This window comes from Cygnus atratus, chromosome Z (assembly GCF_013377495.2).
Source record: "Cygnus atratus isolate AKBS03 ecotype Queensland, Australia chromosome Z, CAtr_DNAZoo_HiC_assembly, whole genome shotgun sequence".
Lineage (NCBI taxonomy): Eukaryota > Metazoa > Chordata > Aves > Anseriformes > Anatidae > Cygnus > Cygnus atratus.
Genome location: NC_066396.1, coordinates 7,790,704 through 7,811,147, shown reverse-complemented (window position 1 = coordinate 7,811,147; position 20,444 = coordinate 7,790,704). Strand labels below are relative to the sequence as shown.

At 43.1% G+C, this 20,444-nt stretch overlaps 1 protein-coding gene across 46 annotated transcripts in view; it reads right to left on the bottom strand.

The window, feature by feature from the left end:
* Window positions 1-19,174, bottom strand: part of CELF4 (CUGBP Elav-like family member 4) — a 676,700-nt gene extending 657,526 nt beyond the window's left edge. For 45 of the 46 annotated variants that reach the window (XM_035565962.1, XM_035565983.1, XM_035565974.1 and 42 more), the window contains exon 1: window positions 18,880-19,159. In XM_035565962.1, coding sequence (XP_035421855.1) covers window positions 18,880-19,159 — 280 coding nt within the window. Of the gene's footprint in view, window positions 1-18,879 lie in introns of all 46 variants that reach the window. The other variant, XM_035566000.1, reaches the window with a different exon arrangement.
* Window positions 19,175-20,444: the final 1,270 nt, after the last annotated feature.

Sequence of the window (20,444 nt, the reverse complement as noted above, 5' to 3'; positions counted from 1 at the left end):
CGATGTGGATGTTACAGTCGAGGTTTCTGACCCGCTCTCTGACATGCAGATACCTTCTTTGTGTTGCATTGGAGTCAAATAGATTGGCTTTGCTGCTGCCCCTGTTGGAGCCTGCACCAAAACCGGGTTGCGTGGCATCTGACCCCATCCCAGTCCATGCATGTCGCATGGGAAAAGAGAGAACTCCAACTCCTTCCCTCTTTTCTTCCTCCTACTAGAGTGGGGCAAATCCTGATCTCGTTTAAATCACAGTAATCCTGGAAGAAATTCACAGAAGTCTCTACCTCTAGATCTCCATGGGTATAACCGAGAGCAGAATCCATCCCCACGTCCTCATAGATGGCTCCTGAGCTGGCAAAAATACTCAGGGCTCCTTTATCTTGATGGCACAAGATGGCTCAATAAATGTAAAGCACATGTTACATAACAGTAGAATAATCTATGGTATTGAGGGCTCACAGATCCTGAAAGTTTTTTCTGCTTTGCAATGGGGGGAATTAAATAAGGAGAAAAATATATTTTGAATAAAGTGCTTGTTGCAGAATATTTTTTTAAATACTGAACTGCGAAACCTAAGTAGGGCAATACCCTCCCTTTCAACAATACTTTGACTTCCTACAGTCAGCAGATGTAATATGCATAGGATTCAGAAAGATCCCATTAAAATTCATTAAACCATGTTTCCAGATATTTAGTAAATTTTGAAGAAAAGAAACCTATTGCCTCTTCTGCTCCGTATGATGGCCTCTTTGAATGTAATTAACCCTTCATTCATGGGTCTTTCTATCCAACTAATCTTCCACCCTATGCCTTCCGATGCATTTTTAATACTGCAGCTAATACCACCACCTAAAATCCTCCAGCAGTCACCATGCAATAGAGCTCTTTGCAAAGGCAAGGTGCTGTAAATCTCCATAAACAGTGCTTGGATGAACAGCAAATTCAGATAAGTGATGTGTTCTTTTTCACGCCTTCCAGTTACAAACGGGGGATGCTTTTCATCCTTCAAGGTAGATTTTTAGCCAGGACCGATGCTGGTTTCCTACCTGCCTGGGGGATTCAGCCACCGGACTGGGGGAGCCCAACCAGCGATGAGGGGAGAGAGGGCTTTGATAAACAGCAAAGCAATGAAAAGAAGCCTAGCGATGCATGTGCAAATAAACCTCCAAAATTAAAATGCAAAACAGAAATGGATACAGGGAAATGAAGAAATGGTACACATCAGCTTTAGCTGTCTGGAGTGTAAAACTTTTCTCACTTTCTTACAGGGTTCTCAGAGGCTCGGGACCCGCTATGGCTGTGTCCTGAATGCCGTAAGCTGTGACAGATTTCAGATCAGAGCTCCTGTTTACGGAGGTACTAAGCAGAGATGGGGATGATATCATGCAAAACATACGAAACAAAAAAATATTCCCGTTTCTCTCTTCCTTTTTTCTCATCTGATAAATGAGCTGTTTGTCAGAACAGGCAGTGGAGCTGGAGGGGCCGGGGGGAAAGAGTTTGGTATAAAAGAAAAAAAGAAAAGTGAAGATGATACCTGAAAATATTCTGTTTCTCTTAGCTGAGAGCAAATCCTATTCCCAGGCCAACCCTAATCAGAATCTCTCCCTAAAAAAAAAAAAATCAGGAAGGAAATATTTTAAATTATTGGAAGGGTCTTAGCCTCATTCACGCTTCAAGGTGTCCAAGGTACGTGGTGTTTCTTTCATGATTTCCATGTTCTGCCCCAGCTCTGAAGGAGTGTTATTTCTGAGTCACAGAATTATGCTTTTCACTTGGCTCCTGTAACACCCCTACGCTTAATTATTTCATCTGAACTGCAGATTTCCACGGATCCAGCAAAGCATTTAAGCACCTGCTCAACTTTAAGAACCTATTGCTTTCTGGGAGGCTTTCCACAATATGAATTAAGCACACACTTTGCAGGACGGACGGTTCTATACCATAACTACATTTCATCTGGACGAGGTTCAGGCCCTTCCCAAGGGGCTGGCTGATGTGTAGTGCATCGCTCTAAAATTTGCCCGTGAGTGCGTGTGCCTTTTTATTGAAGACTTTGTCATATCTGATTGAACTCTGGCACAGGGTTTGTGATCAGTCTCGGGCAGTTCGCAAAGCACAAATCCTGGCACTGTGGGCTTGGACACAAGGGTTATGGTTTGTGTATCAGATGTGGATCTCACCCTAAGGCACCGGGAAGCCAGACTCGTATCTGCCGGCCTGACAAAGAGGCACTGTCATTGCCTAGCCTCGCCAAATCGGGGTATTTTAAACAGAAAGCAGAGAGATTCTGTTTAAAATACACAAGACATCTATACAAAGGATGAGAATTTCAAAGTATGGCACAAGTCTTACTTTATGAGGATGTATTATTGTTCTTCCAGAGCTGGAAAAGGAGGAGAAAAAACACAGAGGAGCTCAACTCTGCAAAATTTGCGGACCCAAGTGGCAGGCTGAGCGCTACACAGCAAGCTGTGGAAAAATATCAACAGTCAAAAGCCAAAAATCTGGTCTCTGAGCTTGCCATTCAAAGACATATGATGTACTATCCTCCTACCCAAGAAAGAGGAGCGAGTACACATGAAAAAATTAGAGGTTAAACATCCATCCGGGGGATGTGTTAACTACTCCACACGCCACTGGCACTAGGCACGGTGCCTGTAACACGACGAAAATGTGTGTCCAAGTTAACAGCAAAGTTCAATTGCTGCGAGAAGATGTGGACGGATTCATCCGCTTTAACTGTTTCCATGATTTAAGCATTAGGCACCGGGAAATTAGTCTGGGCAATAGTCAAGACAATCTGCACAAAGCCCGGTCCAATGTTGCTAAAACAAGCTGGCTGAAATGAAAAAGTGCAGTTGTGACTCCCCGCCTGATACCAACATACACAAGCAAACACACATGCGTGCACAAAAAGGCCCTGATTATTATTCTTATTATTTATGAAAGTGGATGAAAAGCCAAAGGGGGCACGGTAATGCACCCAGATGCTGATTAGCTGGAGATTATATTGATGATGTAATAAAAATTCACTTTGTCTCTTAAGCTGCACCAGGACAATCAGAGAGAGATTAGATAAAAATCAGAGAGAATGAATAATAGAAGGGAGAGGTAACATCATAAACCATAACTCCCTGCAAAATGTTCTACCTCTGAGTGCCCCCGGTCAGAATAAATAAGGGCTGGAGGGTGTAAATACAACCCGAGCACACATAGGAAGGAGGAAGAAGTGGATTTGTATGTGTATTATTTATCAATGAGAAGCCAGATATGTGCATCTATGTACCTGCAAGGGGTTGCAAATGCACACATACACACCTGTCTAGCTCTGATAAACAGAGAGATGATGAGAGGGAGCCAGGGAGAGAAAGTGTGGTGTTTGGAGAGGGACAGATAGGGGAAGCATATGGGATGGACGACGGGGATCACACAAGGAGTGTAAAGAGAAATGTGAACCTGCGGGGAAAAACAGCACTGCCTCTACGTGACAGGGTGAGGGGTGCACATGCAGCCCCCGTGCCCATGTATTTCCCCACACACCCACCAGCGTGCATCCTTGCCTGACACAGGGCCCCCAGCCTCACCGAAACCCGGTCGGAGAGAGAAGGGAGAAGACTTTATCCTCTTCGAGCACTTGCTCGAAAAGGAGCAGACCTGCTGCACATCCAACGTTGGTTTAAGTTTACTGACCATGTTTAATATTTGATTAAACCTTTGGCATAGCTGACTATCCTGATCTGAATAGATGATCTGATGCTTTCTCTGGTAGTAAAGCCAGGCATAAGTAATAGCCGTCTTCTAACTACTGCTGCCTTGCGCATACCAGTAGGGTTCTGCCGCGTCTGAAAACCTGCTACCTGCTTTGGGATTCTTTTCAGCTGCTCGGGATTTTCAGCTCGGGATTTTTATAAAATCAAACAAAACCAAAACCACTACCAAAATACTTCCCCAGCCATGCAGGGGACTGCGATTTATTAGTAGCTGAAGGAAAAATCCTTTCTTTCCCAAGAATTTCCCGGCTTAAATATTTTACCTGCACTCCTTGCTGCACTTTTTGCCTGTGGTTTGCATTATTACTCACTAAATACATTAGAAAATGCTCATCAGCTTGCTTGGCAGCTTGGGGATGTTTGTGTGGTTGCCCACACACGCGCTCGCACACACACACACAGCAATTTTTTAAATAAATCACAGTAGCAGGGGTGAAGAGAGGGCACGCGGCACTTCGCAAGGGAGCAGAACAGCGAAAAAGAAAGGACATCTCCAGGATCAGAAAACAGGGGCTGCCGGAGTTTCTCCTTGCCTCCGAACACCCACGAGATGGCCACAGTCGCAAGGCATGGAGGGGATGAAGGGGACACCAGCCCGGGCTGCTCTTACCCTGTCCTTCTAGATGAGGAAATGTCAAACCACTTCACACCAACACAGAACAGGACTAAATAATCAGTGTACATGCTTTACACCTCAAATGAGACAAGGCTTGCCAGGAGAGGTAATATCTTTTATTGGACCAACTGATATAGTTGGAATAAAATAGACAAGCTTTCAAGCACACAAGGAAGTCAGTCTGTTTTTTTCCAGCTATATCAGCTGGACTAATAAAAGATATTACCTCCCCTTACAAATGTTGTCTCATTTATAACCTTAGACCATCACCGCTAAAGCTACAGCACGACTTATACCTTAAATACACAGAAAGCTCTTTGCAAAGCCGGATATCATAAATTCTTCTTTACACATGGCAAACTGAGGAAGAGCAAGGTCTAGGAACAGGATCTTGCAGGAGAAGGAAGGTTAGTAAGAGGTCTGGGCTAGAAATAGGGTCCTAATCCCCTCCTACCTACCTCTGAATGAAGCAGACTGGTGCAGTGTTACACCAAAGCCTTATTTTACCTTCCTGCTTTAGTGCCGGGCTGCTAGAGAAGGGTCCTGGATATGATGGGTAGCTGTGTTTCAAAACAGCAGGGAAAAATATTTCTGCAAGAAGCTGAACTGTAGTCCCAGAACGGGCTGCCAAGAATAGTTAAGAATAAGCTCATGATTTAAAGAATTCAAAGGAAAATATATGTCGGATTTTTGTTCAGGTGTGAGAAATCTGCTGCCGATATAATGAAACAAGAAAAGTGTTTTTTTTTGTTTGTTTGTTTTGTTTTGTTTTGTTTTGCTTTGTTTTAAAAAAAAAAAAAACAATTTTTTTTAATTTTTTAATTAAAATTTTAATTTTTAATTAAAACAATTTTTTTTTGCAATTGCTTTGGTGAAATTATAGAACTACTGCTTTTTTTTTCTTTTTTTTTTTTTTTTTTTTTCTGAAAGCATAAAGCTTTGAACCTTAAAAGAAAGAGAACTTGTCTCTCTGCTTTTTCAGTTGTTTACATACTGAGATATATATTTGTTTATCTGCACGTGTGTATGCTTTGTGTGTCTTTTGGATACTATTCATGGTTTTTTTAATGTTGGTGGGGCCAGTATACCTGCCTTTTCCCCAGCCCTATTTTGGGAAAAGCAACGAGAGAGAAGAGGGAGAGGAGAGAGAGAGGAGAGGAGAGGGAGAGGAGAGGGAGAGGGAGAGGAGAGGAGAGGAGAGGAGAGGAGAGGAGAGGAGAGGAGAGGAGAGGAGAGGAGAGGAGAGGAGAGGAGAGGAGAGGAGAGGAGAGGAGAGGAGAGGAGAGGAGAGGAGAGGAGAGGAGAGGAGATGTAGTTTGTGCAGAGCTGAATGAGGGGAACAGGAGTGTGACCAGTGCAGTCGAGATGCAGGTAAACGGGGCTGCGCTGGCAGAGGCTGGCTGTGGAAAATGAACAGCACACGAACACGGGTAGGCTGAGAAGGACTTTAAAGGAAGCAGGCATGTGGAGAGTCGTGCCTGGGGAAGGGACCTGACGCTGGGGACAATGCTGTGCCCGTGGTCCGCACACCCGTGCCTGGACATGCAACCTTTTCCTAGGGAGGAAGCTGGGCAAGGGAGGATGAGGAGCAGGTCCTGGGTCCAAACCCAGTCAACGAGAGTCCAGGCGCAGGAAATGTGTGGGACAGGGGTAGAGAAGAGCACCTGAGGAGCAAGTGGCTCTCCTGGCATTCCCACCAATCGCTTCTGCCTGCCTGGGGGCACAGAGTCGGGCCACTGGGCTGGCTGGCAGCTCGGCTATTTGCGCGTTAGGAAGCTGCTGCCAGGAGTCCTATCCCTGGATCGATGTAAGGGAGAGGACAAGGGAATGACACACCTATTGTGCAACCCCTTTTATGAATAAACTCATAAAATCTAATTCTACCAGCACCTCTCTGGCCTTTTTCAATGAGCCGGTCAGTAACAAATGATCATTTAACGGCACAAAGCAGCCATTATATGGGAGAACAGTGAGGCTAATACAACACACGTTCCCCTCCAAACAAGAACCCAACATCCCTTCTTCAATTTTTTTTTTCCTTCCCCATCTGCAAACACTGTCAGTAAAGCTGAGTAAATATATAAATAATTAAACAAACAAATACTTTCCCTGCTGCCCCCGGGCCTTTGATACTGAGACTTCGTTGGATTTCAGGCAAACAGCATCACTTTCTCACACTCACCCTGCACACACGCTTCTTCTCCACCTTTGGCAGAATATCATTGACTTGAGTGCACTGTGATGATTTCAAATAGACTTGGGGGTAGATAATCGACTGTACACACACACATACACACGCGCGCACTCCAGCTCTTCCATTATTTCATAAAAAAACATAAGCACAGATGGGATGGAAACACAAAATACCACATACGTTGCTATTGATGAACTAGCTAAAACTACAACTGAAATTAAAAAAAAAAAAAAAAGGAGCCTGATTTATTTGCTTGTCAGTGGCCAGATCATCGCTTTGGGAGATAATCTGAAAACCCCCTTTTAAATGAAAAGGTTTCTAAATGAGTTTTGTTGTGACTGGGTACTCGAGGTCACTGGAATCTTGCTTATCCCACACAATAAGCTGCTCCTTGAGTAGCAGCAATGAAAACCCCCTTCTGGACTACCTTCCTCTGCCAAAGCCGGGGACGCTCACATCCTCTGCTTAAGGATTCACGCGGTGTCTGTCTGTTGTTCGAGAGGCTGGGTCACAGTCTAACTATTGACTTCGCAGAGTGTTGGGTTGGTCCTCGGCAAACGGACGACAACTGCCAATTCCTTCTGCCCATACCGAGGGCAGGAGTACACTTGTCTGGAGGGAACCTGCTTTTTTTTTTACTGACCCAAGGAAGGCAGATCCCTTCGGCTTGATCCAAATTGTATTGTGAACAATACAATGGTTTGGATCAGGCCCTTGGAGAAGAAAGGTGGGATGCAGCCCTTCGTCAGATCCTTGAGCCTTGCAGCTCCCTCAGTTGCCATAACAATGAAGAGTATATATGTGATTCACTAAAAGGAAAAAAAATAAAATAAAAAATCAAGGATCCTGAATCAGTGAATGATGATATTCCTGTAGACAGAGAAATTACAAAGGCTGTATCCTACTCACACAAAGAAAACTGGCAAAATTGCCATTGACCCTTTCTTGGCAAAGCAGGGATAAATATGTATTTTCAAGTAAAATGAGCAAAGCTAATTTCCACCTCCCCACCGCATGTTTTTTGCAAGTACGTTTTCCTGCTCTGTGCTGAAGAGGCTCTGATGCAACACACCTGTCATCAGAGACGCACCAAATCCTTTCCTGACGGAAAATAAATGTCAAATTTCTGCCATTAACTCCTCCCTCCTGAGAAAATCCAACCGGCCTAATATTGCAGATGAGGAAATGACAGATGAATAGCCAATGGGAGCCGACAGGAATCTTCCCATTGATTCAACAGGTTTCAGATCAGGCCTGAAGGCACCAAGCTTAAATGACTCTATCAGAGAGTGCCGGTGAGTAATTATCTCAGCCCTGATTAGAACCTAGTCAGCCCGGTCCGTGTCTGTCGCCCTCACCCACTATGTATTGTTCTTCCTTTGAAATTGCAGACCCAGGCACCAGTTTCAAGGGGGCAGCTCTGAGACGTGTTAGCCACTAATAGAAATACAGAAGGAACAGCAACGCTTGCTTTTCTCACTTGTTTGTTTAATTTGGTGTTAACTTTTACTGTGCTGAGAGCAAAATGTAAAACCTAGCACCACTATGTCACCGTCATCTCCTGCAAGATCTTTATGTGCATTTCCTCCTACAGTTTCTATGGGTTGAATTTTGTTTGTTTGTTTGTTTGTTGTCAGTGACTAATTTTGGAGTTAAATCATTTGTAAGATACTTTTTTCTTTGGTACCAAAATCTTCTGGGTACTCCAGACTCTTGCAAATAAACATGCAGCAATGGTATGCTTTTAAAGACTTTGCCAGAGGAATTTCGTTGGTTGCCTTGCCCATTCCTCATTTCCACTCCTACTTTTCTCTTTTATTGCCAGTATCTTGAATGAGATTTCTCTTTCTTAAAAGAAAAATAAAAAATCCATAGTCAAAAAAAAAAGGAGAAAAAAAAAAAAAAAGGAAAACAAAGCAAAAAAATGACCACTCTCCCTCAGAACACACAAAACAGAATAAAACCCGCAGAACAGCATAACTGGATAACAGTATATCTTTATAAAGGAGGGTGAAAAATTGCATTCTCATCCTTGTATTATTGAGGATTGAATAAGATCAAATAAATCACTTTTAAAAGCAATTAAATGCTCACAAAAGAAAAACACTCACTCTGTAAACTGAGAGAAGAAATAATGAAATGCAAACCATCTCGAAACTACCGTACAGCAACTGGAACGAGACACTTGAAGCTGAATGGCACGGTGGGACTGAACTGGCATACCTAGACAAGGCAGCCTATAGCTGAAGAGGGAGCAGTTAGGAAATTCGGAAGCAAGCTGGTCTGTGTATCTAGATTTACGGGAGGAAAAACATCTCGGCAGTCACATTGCATGTTATTGGAAGCTCCTGCCCAATGAGCGGCACCTCGCAGAGCTGCCCCTAACTTAGGGTCCAATGCAAACACTGCTGCAGGCGAGGTGGGGTTTTCCTGGAGACTTCAACAGGGCTTCGGAGCAGGTCACCATCTGCTCTGCAAAGTCCTTTCCCATCAGTTATAGACTGTGCATATCGTGGAGTATCTGTTACTTCTATCCTCTTTTTTCCCCCATTTTTTTAAATGCTAAAAAAAGTGTGAAAAATAAAACAAATAGGGTACTTTCACTGCACTGCTGCATTGAAAAAAGAGCTCCCTGGGATCAGTCCTGCTCAATCCTGGAGTTTCTCTAGGTCTCTGACTTCTCTGCAGCTGCCAGGCACAGACCCGATCCTGGAGGAGGAGGTGTCCTGACTCTGCGTGGTTCTGGTGAGACATGGCACAAGAAACAGAGCCCTGCCTGGAAGGGGCAAGAAAACAGCTTTCTCTGGGTTAGCTTTCAGAGAGTTGCCAGCCAGTTCAAGCTACTCAGCAAAGGTATCTGCCTCTCTCTCTCTCTTTCATGCACCATTTCAAAGAAGTGCATCTTTACCTTACTATATTATTAGAATCAATCAATATTATTAATATTACATGTGGGTAATTCTGTAAATTCTTCATAGTTCTCCTCCCTGCCTGTTAACAGCAGGTACATTATACAGTCTGGTTAGATTGGTCAACCAGGCTATCGATAGTCTTAATAAGCAATATCTGTATTGTGACCTTTGCTCACAGAACTGAATCTCTCCTATAGGGCTGTCAGATTCCTTAAAGAAGTATTGATAAGCTCATTACTGTATTGCTACATATAACTTTAGGTGTGATTTTCATTCGCCCTGAAGCATCTAGTAACCTAATACTTTTTTATTTTTTTTTTTATTTTTTCCTACTAAAGCATTGGCCCTTTTACAATTGATCAAATAGTGAATTAGAGCATTATAGAGAGGAAACATAATCAGGGGATTTCTACAAGCACACTGTGATATATCTTTTGATCTTCTGACCACCTTCCTCCCTCTGGATCCTAGGAAGGAAGCACTGTTTTATAGGGATATTATTAGGCTGATGCTGCTTTATACATCTACCTGCAAGAAGCTACCAAATCTGACAAAGATATTTGTGTGCGTTTGCAGTGAGTGATGCATACTATGTGATGCGAATCTATCCTTAGGGACTGAAAAGGAGAGGAACTATGCGCAAATGTAAGTCTGCCCTTTCGATACATGCGTGCATACACAGTCTCCGTGTATTATGTACACAGGCATTTGAATTAGAAACAGGCCAAATATGCAGTCAGATCTCATCAGACCAACTCTGTCTGCAAAGCTCCATTTTTATTCTGTTTGAAGAAGCTTCATGTCCAGAGTTATCTGCCCCAGTGCACTGGGAAGTCAGCCGGGTTACCTCTAAAATATTTTAGAGACTCAGACACAATGTACAAATAAACCAGACATGGATTAATTAAGTATGACTGTGTCATTAAATTAGTACAATGAACAAACAGCTACATATCATATTAAACTCTGTATATAATTCCAGGAATAACCTGTTACGTCACCTGCCACTTTCATGTAACAATACAATCTCTCTACTGTCTTTTAGAAAGAAATTATTTAGAGACATGTCATCCTGAATGTATGTATGTCTATACCAAATGCATGATTTCATTAATATGCACGTTGGTTGCATGCGCGTGTGATACACAAACGTGGCAGACACGTTCGTATCTGTTTGCATACGCAACTTTCATGTAAAAGTTCATTCTCAGTGGCCACTTTCATGCAAACTATGGCGCAATATATTTTCCAGAATTAAATCAGGAAATTACAGGTCTCTATAAGGGAAAAGAGGAAAGAATAACCTGTGTTACAAACTCTGCCTGTACTGCACCTTGGTGTTTCAGACCATAAGCAAGTTTCCAGTGGCAAAATACTTTGACAGACCTAGGAGCGAAGGCACCTCTCGCTGGCAAATACACATCCCTGGAGGCATCAACATCACCAACAAAGCCGTCTATGAAATACCTAATGTTAAGCAATGACTGTCTGTGTTCAACAAAGGAGGGAGAAATAAACAGATAAGGGTGAGGTAGATCGAAATCTGCATGCCTCATTGGCTGAGCTGTCGGATATTTCTAATGCATCTGAAGGGTTTGTTACTAAGAACCTGTTAAGTCTCTTTAAACCTTTGATCTGTAGCCAGTCTTAACAAAGGTGACAATTAATTAAAGGAGAGTGCATTGCAATAAAGTTACATCGTGGTCAGTTTATATATACTGTCCAAAGCTGGTTCACAGAAGTCACTGTCAATTAAAGTCTTCTTGGAGTCCAGTTCATTATCAATTTTTCCCCCTTGCCTTGATCAATATTTTTGGCTGCTTCTGCTTGACAAACTTAACACAATGTCTATATCTATATGTCCTGCCATTCATTTACACGGAATAGATGGCCATATATGATTTATTTTTAGCCACTACGTATGGTCTGGCACTTTATTTGAGAGGTTTAGAGCTCTCATCCATCTTTATTTTAAGGAGCGACAATAATAAGCCCTCTCTTCCTTTGAAGGGATGTCAGGTGGATATAATGAAAGCACATTAAAAGCTGCATTTACCTATGTGTGCATTCAGGCCGTGGCTCACAGTGACAAAAGCAAACAAATGCAACATCTGCGGTGACATCCTGACTTCAGCCCACCCCAAGTGATGCAGCACAGAGAGAGTGATGCAGGAGATCCTGCGATCCCCAAAATGCGACGATGCATCTCCAGGAGTTACGGAGGGAGAGAGGTCCCTATAATAAATATTATTATATTTAATCAGTCACGGAAGCAGCAGTGGAGGAAAAGCTATAGCTTTCCCTCGCCATGGTTATTATTTTTCCCTCTTTCCGCTGCAGATTTTAATACATAAGGGTCAGCCTGCCATGACAAGCCCTGGCAACAGTCATACGGGCATTGGTGGAGCAGTTAAGCGAGTGAGAAATGTGGCAGCGGCCGGACTTCTGTCAGTTCCTCAGCTTCGTTTAAGTTTTAGTTTCACTTGCTGAAGGACAGCTAAGTTCAGGGACAAGCCAGCAAGCACAGAAGATGGTCACATAAGCTGCAAGTGTGGTTTGCTACGTAAATCCACAATCCTGAACTTTAACAGGAAGGGGAAACATTCGGTTTGCAAATGTGAACCGACTGATGTGACGGCAAAGCTCTTATGGACTTCTGCCCAGCCAGCAGACAAGGGGCCTCTGCTCCCTACTGAAAGAAGACGCTGGGATTAATAAAACACCAGCCTCGTTGTTAAGGCCAGGATTCGGCTTAGCTCACTTAACACCTCACCTGCTTAGTGTGAACTCTTACAGGGCACAAACCTGATGGCGCATAGTGGAGGGGTCATATTGAGCTCCGCAGTCTCCTGCTGTCACGACGTTTTATTGTGAGGCTATAGCCAACACTGACACAAGTCTGGGCGTCAGAGGCTTTTTGCACTGTTTTAAATGCAGGTACCTGTCCCACCAGCCTCGATCATCTCCCCCACTTTTTCTCACTTGGAGCCATTACCGCCTGTCGCACAAACCCGCCTGGGTTCACACTTGATTGACGGGAGGGACGGTAACAGCTCCTTTAGTGTCGTTCTGGTCTGTCAGGTCAGCGCGGCTGGTATGCATGCACATAGGGTATGCATGATAAAAAACACCCAGACGTCTTCCTGAAAAGTGTGGCTGCGTTTTTGCAGCTCTGAAGGCTAGGAGAAGCCCTCCTCGGCCATCCAGCCCCTTCTGCCCCTCGCTCTTCACTCTGAGCATTGGAAGTCCTATGCACGCCCTCCTTGACGGGTTCAAACCACTTTCCTAGTAAGCACAAGACACTTTCTGCAATCTCACTCACTCTTTACTCAGGCAAAATTTCCAGAGAGTCTCTGACAACTTCCTTCAAAAAACTATTCCATCAGCTGCCTGTCTTTTGTTAAACGATGCAGTTTGAATCCTCTGCTAAAGAAAGCCCTGTCTGTGGCACTGGCCACTGGCAGAAGCAGGATAGACGACCAGATGAACCACGCTTTTCATACAAGGTGACAAGGATCCTCAATTTTTCCCCCTACTTTAGTGCTGACATTCCTGATCTCTTCTAGATGAACACAGGAAAAAAAATAATAAAATAAAATAAATCAAAAGCACACCATCTCCCTTTTCTGTTTTAATACTTAAGAAATTAGTAAATTCCTGATTCACCATTTAATTAAAACACTGTTTCGGCCAAGTAAATACTATGAGATTTAGTAGTTGTCGCTATTATTATTATTTTTTTTTTTTCAGAAGAAAAAAAATAAGTAATTTTTTTTTTCCTCCTCTAAAATGCCCAAAGGCACCAGTCTATGTAGATATTTAGGGACAGAAGTAATCTTGATCTATAAATGTGTTGGAAGTATAAGTCTAACCTGGAGAAAGGTAAGAGAAGAAACAAAAGCCCCAGAACCATGAACTTTAATTTCTTTCTTTCCTCCACATTCTGTAACTTTAAAGCAAATACATTCTTGTAAGGACGATTAGTTGATATGGTGGTGGGGCTAGCTAAAGAACAGCTTTCAGTGCAAAACTTAACAGCCAAGCAAGAGATCCCAGAAAATTGGAGTTTGTACTGGAAATGCTGACACAACCATAACAACAGCATCATAACTGGCTGCAGCTGCTTTTAGAAACCAGAATCCATGTCCAGACCCCTGAAAAAAGAGTTAACACATAGCCTTCTAATTTATGAAGCAATCTGGGCTATCTGTTTGACATTATCAAATATACATACACGCTCATCTGTACGGGAGATATAATGTACAAGGGGTAGCTTTTTTTCTCTCTTCCATCCAGCTATCCAATTGCATTTTGATTGTTTTAAGGGGTTGTTCTTTAAACCTAAGGCACAAAGCCTCCTCTGTTTTATTCCAGTTTATTTGTGCATTTACCTCCCTAAAACTTGTTTGGTTTACTACCATACTAAATGCTGTATGTGTTGCTTTCAGCCAGGCAAGCCTTATGTTTCAATTATGGAGGAGTTTATTCAGCACCTGTATTGCATTGTGCTTCTTTTCAACTAAATTTCCATTTCCCAAAGGCTATATGCGTGAATGTGTATACATCACTCTTTTTTCTGTGTGTGTACACACACACAAATCTATACATTTATACACACGTACAATATATCATCTTAATTGAATGCACATTTTCATTGCACCTCTGAATTATTGAGATATCCAAAACCCCCATAAACATCCTTAGACTTAACAAGGTTTTAATCTTTCTATCATCTATCTTTGTAATCAAGCATAACAATATAATGAATGGAAGCCTTGTTTACCTACCCCCTAGGTGTCTTAAATTCCAAAATTATTTATACTTTTGAGAAGGTAAAGCAGCAAAAGAACTAAACTGTTCTTTTTCTACCGCATTTTTGTAGCTGCATTGAATGCTTGATGAGTGAGGTTCGGGTCAGATAGGTACACCATCCTAGTGGGACCGCAGTAGTGGATTTTGAGGAGGTTTTGGGGGTTTTGTGCTTCCCTCTCTCTAAATAAGGGTTGAAAGAAGGTTGTAGCTCTCACATCCATGAAAGACTTGCTTTCTCACTGCACACTGTCTCCACTCTTTAAGTGCACTCACCCGCATGTGTTTCAGTAAATCTCATTTAAGTGTAGAATGCTGATTTCTTCTGACTTCCTAAATAGAATATTATGGAGACCTGTGTGTTTTAAATTAAAACACATTCCACGCCTTGGGTACAAGCATGGTTCGGTAGAAAAGGCTGTTTAAACCTATGGGGACAGTCCTATATTTAGATTACATTAATTCATAAATATTATACTAAATACCACTTAAATTGGCCTTAAATGACTTCAAAGATAATGCATTATAATATGGCTGTCCTGAGAGCACTAACCTTTATGTCTCCCAGTAACTCAGCCTTTAAGCATACTCCGCTGCTAGATAAGAAGGGGGGAAGTTATGAATGAATGGCTTGCTAAATTGTTCAAGTGTGATTAGTTAACTCCGTGCACGTGCGCGTGTGTGTGAGCGCGTGGGTGGGTCAGCTCGGCCCCGGTAGATCTTTACCCGCGGATCTCAGCACACAGCCTCTTCCCAACCCTAGAGCAAAGTGCCACAGCAGGAGTGCATTCCTGCCCTGTGTGGAGAGAAGCAAGGAAGGGGGGAATCTGTAGCAGTGATGCTCGTGCCACAAAATCTTGTTTTCTCAGAGATCTGGCAATTCTTTCCTGCCTTCCCTCACATGCTGCTTCCCCCGTACCTTTTTCTCTCTTCGCATGCCTGTAAGACAGTTGTACTCTCCTGCCTGTTCCCTGGTATCTGTCCTGGCATCAGCCAGGGCTGCTGGTGAAAGAACCTAGGACTTCACTCCCCCTTTTGATAGTTTCTTTATTATTTTTTTTATTATTTTATTTTTTATTTTTGGCAAGAAGGGAGTCGTGTACTTTATCTTCAGGTTCTTAATTTTCAATTTTCTTCTGATATACAGAAGCACCACAGTAGGATCTCTTCATAATATTTTGAATCATACACATCCTATGCTCTCATTTCAATGGATTTACACCTGAAATGACTCTGGTTGCTATGTTTTTACTCTAAGCTAATTCTTCTCTCTTCCCTCCCCCCAGCACAAACCCACCTTCTCCCTCTCCACACCCAAGATTTGCTCTCCGTACACTTAAATAAACTACAGCCCACTATTAACCCTTCGAGGTATACCACTGCCACAGCTTCATCCCCTAGATTAGGAATAAAATCAACTGAGAGTGATGTATCAATTAATGTATAAGCATTATGTATCACTTATGGAAAACATCTTGGGGTTTCATATTGCCATCCTACCCCTGAGAGCCAAGTTGGACTACCTTTATGCAATTCTTCACCTATGCCTCCAAGCAAAGCAAAAATAAGGAGATCTGAGTGAATACTATGCTTCACATGGCTGAATTTAGAGAAGAGAAAAGAGAGAGAAAATAGATTAAAAATGAAATGAAATGAAATAAAATAAAAAAGCCAAACACAATCCTTATCCTTCAAAGCCCCATCACGCTTTTTGACTTAATAGCAATTAATCACTACTGGCAAGAAAGTAATTTTTTTCCAGGTAGCCAGAGGCACATTTTTATCAGGATTAGCTAATAAATCAGCAGCATCGCTAGAAAGGAGTTCAAACTCTTCTCGGATGTACTAAATAAAACCAATCTCTGAAACACTGGCAACTCGGTGTCTATTGAATCTTCACTCAAACCCCAGGCTGCGATACAACAATCATCGTGATCATTTTTCCTTCCAAAGTCCAGAACTTCTACGAGATTAAAAATGACTGTCTCTTTCAAGATGAACTCATGCAATTTGGTTTGATGAGGTGACAAGATTTCCCACCTGGCTTTTTTCCTATGTTGCAGCTTTAAACCAGAAATGAAATGAAGGGAAATGAAGTTAGTATCTTGCTTAATTCAGGAATATGTGTTAAACACATCCAAGCAAGATAAATGATTCCTCTCTCTCTCTCTATCTCTCCCTTCCCCCCTTCCTGAGTTTGTCTCTATGAATACAGGCATACAGTAAAAGCAAAACCGAACTGCAAGAGAAAGGATTTCCATCTATGAAATAGAAATTAAAGTTAGCGCATAGATTGATTAATTACAGGTTTACGGTAGAACAAAGCAAAAGAGTAAAATCTTGTTAACAAATCAAAATACCCCTCCACCCCTCAAAAAAATCCTTTACCTAGACATTAACTCAGACATTTCCTCTGTACTGTGTTGAATGATTCTCTTCAGTGGAGCTTTTACTGTTGTTATTTTTGTTTTATGGAAACCTTAGATAATTTTTGCAAACACATGTGCGCACACATGGGCTCGGTGGCTACTCTCACTGTGCCTCATCTATTAGACAAAACCTCCCAGGACCTTTCCTTCCCCGTGCTTCTTACCATTATTTTTATCATTATTATTAACAATTATTCTAGTGTGGATGTCATGTTTAAATGATGCCCATCAGACCTTGATGTGGCTTCTAAGAAGCTAGTTTGAAAGGAAAACAATGTTTGTAAGGGATACACTGTTCATTTTAAATATGAGAAGGGTGTTTGGAGCGACCGGCAAGAAAGGAAGGAAGAAATAGCCTATAACTTGGACTGAGCCCCCAGTCCCTGAGCCCTGAATGTTTTCTCTAGCCTGTGTGATACCAGTACTTGCACTGTCAGGGTATATTTTCATTCGCATTTCCTGAAGGTGGAGGAGAGGAGGGGAGTGAGTGGGAAGGGGGAAGAGATGCCTCCTAAACATGCTGTTAAGTTTAAGATTTACAACTCACCAAGGCAGCTGGAAAGCTGGGAAGCAACTAATGCCATTCCCAGTGACTCTCTCTACCAGGAGTGAACCAGGCTGGAGTAGACATTGCTACTGAACCTCTCCTGTAACAGAAGCAACTTCCACTCCCCCCGTGTCCCCCTGCACAACCCTTTTTCTCCTGCACTAAATCTGGAGTCACACCCTGCTTACTTCTGATTAGATCTTTTTTTCTTTCTCTCTCTTTCTTTTCTTTCTTTATCTTTTTCTTTCTTTCTTTCTTTCTTTCTTTCTTTCTTTCTTTCTTTCTCTTTCTTTCTTTCTCTCTCTCTCTCTCTCTTTCTTTCCTTCCTTCCTTCCTTCCTTCCTTCCTTCCTTCCTTCCTTCCTTCCTTCCTTCCTTCCTTCCTTCCTTTATATTCCATGCCCAATGAAATAAATACACATACACACATTATATATACAGAACCTGAATTAATAAAGTGGCTTCGTTTCATTCCTGGGTCTCTCCTGCTCCTAAGCTGAGCTACCATGAACATTATCTCCAACTTCCTCCCTGCAAGTCCTACTTTCCTACCTGGGAATCTGGTACAGACCCCACTACACATACCCTCCCCAACCCCCAAAACATAGCATCCTCTAATCTGAAATGCACCTCCAGAGAGACTAAGCAGGGAAAGTAAAGGAGTGGGCAAAGACAGAACAAGCAAGGCATCGCACGGGGAGCACGTCTCTAGTGCCCTGAAAGAAAACCCAAAAAGTTTCCGGGGTGGACTTCGGGCACATTGAAGTAGTGCTGGGAATATGCCTGCTCGGAGACTTCTCCCTTCTGGAACTGAGATGCGACCCATCCCTCCTGTCTCGCTCTCTCCAACACATTCACACTTTGTGATTTTATACTCCCAACCTGCTTGAGATGGGTTTTTTTATCGTTGTTTATATCTCTGTTCCCACGCTGAACAAAACCAGAATGAATACCCCCCTCCAGCACCCCAATACCCCTCGAGCAAATCACTCTCCTCTGCCTCTGGTTTTGGAGCGGGCTACAAATATGAATCCTAGTAGCAGCAAAAAATGAAAAAAAGAAAATAAAAGAAAAGAAGATGCGAAGGTGCCGGTGCCTGATTCACAACAGTTGTAAAATAGGGGCTTCCCGGCTCGGCGCAAACACACGGACAGACACACGGACACACACACACTCCTGGGTGGAAAATGTGCAGCTCCCAAAGATAAATAAAGAAATCCTCTTAATTTTTTTCAGCACCACCGGCGTGTGGACAGCTGCTGCCAGCCCTGCCGCCCTCCCCTGCCGTCGCCTGGACTCTCCGGCTTTCGCAAGTGACTGCATGTCGCTCCCCAAAACGGGGGGAAAGAGGGAAAAATAGTCCTAAATAACCCAAAAGGAGCTGACCCCCTTCTCTGCCTCTCTCTCTTCGCTTTTCAGGAGGGTCTATTATTACTTTCCACCCCCCCCCCCCCCCCCAGCTTGCCGCCTCCGCCCCCGGCCAGCCGAAAATGAAATAAAATGAAATCGAAAGGAAAGAGAGAAAGAGAGAGCCAGAGAGGGTGCGGGAGCCTGCCTTCCTCTCCCAGTCTCTCCCGGGAAAGTTCAGGAGGTAACTCACCTTTGTGCATGCCAGTGAACCTGTCCTTCAGCACCGTCAGTTCATAGATCTTCCCGAACTCCTCGAAGAGCGGTTTGAGGTCTTTCTCGTCCAGGTTACGGGGGATCTGCCCAATAAAGAGCTTAATGGCATCGTGGTCCTTCATTGGGATGGTGGATGGGTTTCCGGGGCTATGGTTTAATCCGTTCATATGCCCGTTGGTGCTGGGGTTGCTGTGATTGCTACTCAGGCTGGTATTGTCTGGTTGTCCGTTTGCTAACGTGGCCATCTTTATATACATAGAGAAAATCTTCTTTCCTTTTTTTCCCCCTCTTCTTTTCTCTCTCCCTCCCTCTCTCTCGCTCACCCTCTCTCTCCCTCTCGCTCGCTCTCCCTCTCCCTCTTTCACACACACACACACACACACACACACACACACACACACACACACTCCTCCCTCTCCGTCTCTCTCTCTCTCTCTCTCTCTCTGGGTCTGATCTGATTTTTTTTTTTTTTTTTTACATTGAAGATCTGTGTCCTTTCCGTTTAAACAGGCTGGATCGGTTCAAATTCCCAGCCAGACTAGGGGGTGGGGTGTGAGTGTGCAGATGTGTGTGTGTGCGGGGAAGGGAGGCTGGGGGCGGGGGGCTGCTGCTGCCTCTGCTCGGCCCGAGCCCCCTCCTCCCCTCCGAGCACCCCCTGTCTGCCTGCCCGGGAGAAGCTCAATGGTATCTTCCAACACAGCCCCTGGCTATAAATAGCACTAGGCGCATGGCTCTTTGAGAGACAGTCAATTTCTATTGTGCCAAGTGAGCAAAGGGGAACGGCTGCGTTTTTAGGACCAATGATGATGATTTTTTTTTCTTCCTTTTCCTTTGCAAGCCCTCCGATCAATTGCTGTCGTTATAATTTCAGTGATCATCGGGAAATCTGCCTTTTATTTGAGAGGGGGGAAAAAAAACACAAACCCAAGGTGTTCTGACTTCTTCCTATTATGATGATGCCTCTTATTTATTGTTTACTCGTATTATGATTTCGCAATTGATAATAAAAACAGTTGAGACACGGACGAATCCTCAGGCTCAGAGGTTGCTGTTGGTGTTGTTGTTGTGGTTGTGATGTTACAAGCTCTCTTTATTATATCTGTTCTTGTTGCGTCTGAAAAAAATGCATGCTCTTTAAGCTCTCTGTCTTTTATTTTTATTTTTTCTTAATTATACTGCCGATGATGACATCAAGCTAGGAAAGGCGCAAACTGTATTATTGTAGGTCTTTGGAGGGAAAGAAAAAATATTGAGATGACTATTGTTAATTTTCGTGCTGCCAATATTTATTTTACGTGCAGTCAGTGCAGGCGTGCTAGCTGTGTGTGTGTGTGTGCGCGCGTGTGTATTGGAAAGGGATTGATTAGGTAAGGTTTGCTTGCCCGTCTTTCAAGCCATGAGGATATTCTGTCTCTCTCTGATGGAAACATAAATCGTATTTTGTAGTCATCAGGGATTGGGAGTTGCTTGTCCGAACAATGCTTTCTAGACAAAGTGTACTGTATGGTGGAAATGAAATCAGCTCTCGTTTCATAGCATCTG